Source organism: Eulemur rufifrons, chromosome 1 (genome assembly GCF_041146395.1).
Source record: "Eulemur rufifrons isolate Redbay chromosome 1, OSU_ERuf_1, whole genome shotgun sequence".
Lineage (NCBI taxonomy): Eukaryota > Metazoa > Chordata > Mammalia > Primates > Lemuridae > Eulemur > Eulemur rufifrons.
Window position 1 is genome coordinate 61,684,280 of NC_090983.1, and position 6,000 is coordinate 61,690,279.

Consider the following 6,000-nt stretch of genomic DNA (forward strand, 5'->3'; position numbering starts at 1 on the left):
TACTCTTCCTGCTTATGCCCCACACGACTTCCTATAGAAATATAAAGAGCTAGAATCCAGATTTTCTCTCCATTCTTATCTTCCCTTTCCCCTTGTTTCCTCTCTCTGTCTCCCCCCCATATATATATATATATATATATATGAGAATATATATAAGAGGGATATATATACACACACATACATACATATATATTCTACCTTTTTAGTACCTTGGAGGCTATAAGGGGAGGAGGGGATTATAAGAGAAGGAGGGAGGACGCTAGAAGACCGACAGACAAGTGATGCTTGTTTTTTTTTTCAGAGACTCAACAACAGAAAGGAGCCAGTTGTAATTCATACCGAGTTGTAGGCTTTGTGCGATGAAAGCGATGGAGCGCTGCCTGGGAGATTGCTTTGCTGCACTCCACGAAGCAGATTTGAAACTGTCGTGGACCACTTTAGATGAGAGTTGGATTATGGAATGACCTGCTATGTCTGTGTCATATTGTTCTGCGCAGGGAGCATTATACTGTGCTAACTAGGTGTTCAGTACCAAATAAGAGAGGTATCCTAGATGCGATCTGTCAGCTGTGTCTCATTTTTATATTGGTTAAAATAAAAAACAGAAACTGTGATGAAAACAGACAGAATGGCTAGATATTGTACATGTTAATACTGTCACGTGCAAAATATTTAAAATATGTGTGCATATTTTATCGTAAGAACCTGTGATTGAATTCTAATTTGACAGGAATGTGTGTGTACATATATATGTGTTTGTGTGTATGGGTGTGTGTATAGCTATAGCAAATAAACTGATGGGCTTCACAAAAATAGATTTGCTTATAACTTAAAAATGCAAAAAAATTTAAGTCTTCTACAGAGCTTTTTTTTTAAAAAAAATTCAGTTTACTTTTTATACAGGGCTGAAATTTAGTCCATTTTAAAAAGTACCTATCACAGAGAGGTGGAAATCCTTTATAATGTGCATAGCATTAGTGGAAAATAATAAGTAACAAAAGAAGTTGGGGGAAAAAGCTTTAAGAGTTCTGATGAATATCTAAGTAAATTAACTTTTTTCCCCCCAAATTCTTAGGCTTGAAGATGCAGTGGACGCCGGAGCATGCCCAGTGGCCAGAACAGCACTTTGATATCACCTCAACCACTCGGTCTCCTGCCCACAAAGTTGAAGCCTACCGAGGTCATTTGCAGCGCACCTATCAGTACGCCTGGGCGAATGATGACATATCTGCTCTGACTGCATCCAACCTACTAAAAAAATATGCAGAGAAGTATTCTGGCATTTTGGAAGGTCCTGTGGACCGACCCGTACTCAGCAACTATTCAGATGCACCATCAGGACTAGTGAACGGTCGGAAAAATGACAGCGAACCCTGGCAGCCTTCCTTGAATTCAGAAGCTGTTTATCCTATGAACTGTGTTCCCGACGTTATCACTGCCAGCAAAGCTGGAGTCAGTTCAGCCCTCCCTCCAGCAGATGTCTCTGCAAGTATAGGGAGCTCTCCCGGGGTAGCCAGCAACCTGACAGAACCTAGCTATTCAAGTAGCACCTGTGGAAGCCACAGTGTACCCAGTCTTCACGCAGGGCTCCCATCTCAGGAATATGCCCCGGGATACAACGGATCGTATTTGCATTCTACTTACAGCAGCCAGCCAGCACCTGCACTTCCTTCACCTCATCCATCTCCTTTGCATAGCTCTGGGCTCTTGCAGCCGCCGCCGCCACCTCCGCCGCCACCAGCCCTGGTCCCAGGCTACAATGGGACTTCTAACCTCTCCAGTTACAGCTATCCCTCCGCTAGCTATCCTCCTCAGACTGCTGTGGGGTCTGGATACAGCCCTGGAGGTGCACCCCCTCCTCCTTCAGCATACCTGCCTTCAGGAATTCCTGCTCCCACCCCACTACCCCCCACCACTGTTCCTGGCTACACCTACCAGGGTCATGGTTTGACGCCTATTGCACCATCGGCTCTGACAAACAGTTCGGCAAGTTCTCTCAAAAGGAAAGCTTTCTATATGGCAGGGCAAGGAGATATGGACTCCAGTTATGGAAATTACAGCTATGGCCAACAGAGATCTACACAGAGTCCTATGTACAGAATGCCCGACAACAGCATTTCAAACACAAATCGGGGGAATGGCTTTGACAGAAGTGCTGAAACATCATCCTTAGCATTTAAGCCAACAAAGCAGTTAATGTCCTCTGAACAGCAAAGGAAATTCAGCAGCCAGTCCAGTCGGGCTCTGACCCCTCCTTCCTACAGTACTGCTAAAAATTCATTGGGATCAAGATCCAGTGACTCCTTTGGGAAGTACACGTCGCCGGTAATGAGTGAGCATGGGGAGGAGCACAGGCAGCTCCTCTCTCACCCAATGCAAGGCCCTGGACTCCGTGCAGCTACCTCATCCAACCACTCTGTGGACGAGCAACTGAAGAATACTGACACGCACCTCATTGACCTGGTAACCAATGAGATTATCACCCAAGGACCTCCAGTGGACTGGAATGACATTGCTGGTCTCGACCTGGTGAAGGCTGTCATTAAAGAGGAAGTTTTATGGCCAGTGCTGAGGTCAGATGCATTCAGTGGACTGACGGCCTTACCTCGAAGCATCCTTTTATTTGGACCTCGGGGAACAGGCAAAACATTATTGGGCCGATGCATAGCTAGTCAGCTGGGGGCCACATTTTTCAAAATTGCCAGTTCTGGACTAGTCGCCAAGTGGTTAGGAGAAGCAGAGAAAATCATCCATGCCTCTTTTCTTGTGGCCAGGTGTCGCCAGCCCTCAGTGATTTTCGTTAGTGACATTGACATGCTTCTCTCCTCTCAAGTGAGCGAGGAGCACAGTCCAGTCAGTCGGATGAGAACCGAATTTCTGATGCAGCTGGACACTGTACTAACTTCGGCTGAGGACCAAATCGTAGTAATTTGTGCCACCAGTAAACCAGAAGAAATAGATGAATCTCTTCGGAGGTACTTCATGAAACGACTTTTAATCCCACTTCCCGACAGCACAGCGAGGCACCAGATAATAGTACAACTGCTCTCACAGCACAATTACTGTCTCAATGACAAGGAGTTTGCACTGCTCGTCCAGCGCACAGAAGGCTTTTCTGGACTCGACGTGGCTCATTTGTGTCAGGAAGCAGCAGTGGGCCCCCTCCATGCTATGCCAGCCACAGACCTTTCAGCCATTATGCCCAGCCAGTTGCGGCCCGTTACATATCAAGACTTTGAAAATGCTTTCTGCAAGATTCAGCCTAGCATAACTCAAAAAGAGCTTGATATGTATGTTGAATGGAACAAAATGTTTGGTTGCAGTCAGTGATAACTTCTTTAGGAAAAAAAATGTAATGAATGTTGGCACACACACATAAAACCTGCTACATAGGGAATAGAGCCCCTTTCCAGTAGTGCTTAAATTGCAAAGGGTACTGGGGAAGACGCCGATTAAAGTTGCATCTTTAGAGTCAGGGTAGATTTGGAGGAAAAGTGCATCAAATGAGAGCTTCTGATTTGAAAGCCCCAGATGACAGAAAGCATATGTGGATGCTCAGTTCGGTTGAAGCTAGACAACACTCACCAAGGAGCAAGGTGCAAGTGTGTTGATTTCAGAAGGACATGAACCTCGTGTGTTGATTCCATTCTGCTGTTCTCGAGATTTAGTTGCTGTCAAGTGCCTGGAGTGGTGCTTTATTTTTTGTTTGCCTCACAATTACATTGGTGGCATGTGCTAATATAAAGAGCTTTAACTTCAAACATTATTGGACTAAAGAGATGAACGGTTGTGTTATGACAGAAAACCAGATTTTTGCCATTTTAAGAGCAACAGTATTCCTCAATCCTGTCTGTTCTGCAGTATTAAGCTAAGAACAGGTAAAACAGGGTAACGGTAATCTGGACCTTAATTTCTGCAGTTCATTTCTTTTAATGTTCTTGTCTGCAAAAACTCAGGAAAGTGATTGTGATTTGTACAGTACCTCAAAGGAATGTGTTGAAAGCACTATGTACTGCTGAGAGTAATAGGATAGGCTTCAATGTTACTTTATATTAAAATGTATGTTTACCTCAACAATTGGAAAATAGCAAGGAAAATTACTTTGAATGTATCCAGAAAAAATACTGAAGTGTGATACAACTGAATATTTACAATTTAAAGTAGAAATGGAAGGATTTAAAAAAAAAAAGTTCTTTTACTAAATATGGGGAATTAACCAGAACAGAATAATTCTTTATGTCAATAACTGCAAGAGTTCTTAGTACATTGCTCCTTGATAATTAAGTGAAAATGTTCTTAAAAGGTACACTGGTTAATTGAAAGCTACTTATTCAGTTTGTGTTAGTGTCTAGAACAGTCAGCCACAACACCTGTTTAGGACCCTGAAAGTCACAGTACCTAATAACTATGACTGCCTTTTACTGCATAGGTGGTGGTTGGTGGTGGTGGTAGTTTGCAAGTTATCTCTTGAAACTGCTGGGAATGGTGTCATTCTATTCACTAATCTAGCTTATAGGCTTGCCGTGCTGTTTGATAGAATGCAGAGGATAGCAACCAAAACAACAAACACACATAAAAACAGAAACAAACCAACCAACATACATACATATATATATATATATCTCTCCACAAAGAACCTTCACATCATCTCTCCTTCTTTTTGACTCCATTCTTGTCAGTGCAATTTTGCTTCTCATTTTGAAATCTGGGCTATAGTGCTCCCCTGTTTATTTCTACCTCAGTTTTGTTACATTTCTCCTGGAAAGTAAAGTAGAAAATTGGAAGTATACACACACGCTGCAATATAGCTTGCCAAACATACTACTTTGTTTTCTTCCATCTTTCCCCATAAATCTAGATTCCACAAGCATCGGTCTTTATGCTTACTTCCAGCTCAGTCTACCCACCCCCTCATGGCATATGTGGCATTTTTCTTAATTTCCCATTCCTGTCCTGCTCCCCACCAAGTTGTTCTTTGTATCCCTAAATGCTTTATGTGCAACTTTTCATTGATAGCTGGCTGATACTCGGCAATGCCTCTGAAGAGTCACAGTGCAGGCTGTAGCTTTCCAAAGCCACTGCCTATGCATAAGCAGAACAGCCTGGCTTTTTGAATGTATTTTTTCTGGTTTTTTCCCCTCTTCCTTTTTAGTTTAGAGATGCAGTAACAAAACTGTTGCAAAGCACTGGCATTTTATGTATTCAATAAGTGATGTACATTTTTTAAAAATTTAAATAAATGCAATGAGAAGCCCCAAGAAAGGTCTTTCTGTTATTTTTTTTCCTTCAAAAATTTTTACCGATCTCATCCATGATGTCCAATTCTCTGAAACACTTAACATAGAGAAAGCTAAGGAGGATTTCATATTTCTGAAATTTTATCGTGCTTGATCGTTAGTCCCCGTTTTTATTTTTCATGTTACTAAAAACTGAGCAAATGAACCAGAATTTAATTTACTATGATATTCTATCAATTAAAACTGTGCTTAAATATGAATATTACGTATTAAAAAGCAGTGCCTTTCATTAAGGATACAAAAAATAATACTTAAGTACGTTCTCTGCTTTTCACAAATGAATAAATGCTACAATCGTGTTCTGGGTCTACCCTGCTCATACCTTGTTGTAAGGAAATTCTAATATCCACATTAACTTGTAGGTTCATATTGATCTCAGTGACAAGTTTACTTTTGCACAGTGCTGACCTATTTTCTGTCTTTTAGATATTACATTTCATATCCGCCAACATGCTGTGTTCACTTGAAAGCATCTGGCAAGTTTTGACAAACCCAGTCTTATTTAGACAACTTTGGAAAATCCAATATTGACCCACATTTTTTTTTTTTTTTTTTTTTTGTGGCTGGTAAGACTTAATGCCAAATATATGACTGCACTATTGTGTTTTACACTCATTTATAAAACTGAAAGTAAATTGAAGTCGTACAACTTGGCTTTTAGCTTTAAATGACTTAAAAATTAGAGCTATGAGTGACTTACAAA

The 6,000-nt window shown here is 41.3% G+C and overlaps 1 protein-coding gene across 1 annotated transcript in view; it reads left to right on the top strand.

Annotated features, from left to right (window-relative positions):
• Positions 1–4,014, top strand: part of FIGN (fidgetin, microtubule severing factor) — a 121,918-nt gene extending 117,904 nt beyond the window's left edge. Inside the window, exon 2 of the mRNA XM_069471996.1 lies at positions 1,076–4,014. Within this exon, the coding sequence (XP_069328097.1) occupies positions 1,076–3,330 (2,255 nt within the window). The 3' untranslated portion in view covers positions 3,331–4,014. The remainder of the gene's footprint in view (positions 1–1,075) is intronic.
• The last annotated feature ends 1,986 nt before the right edge of the window (positions 4,015–6,000 follow it).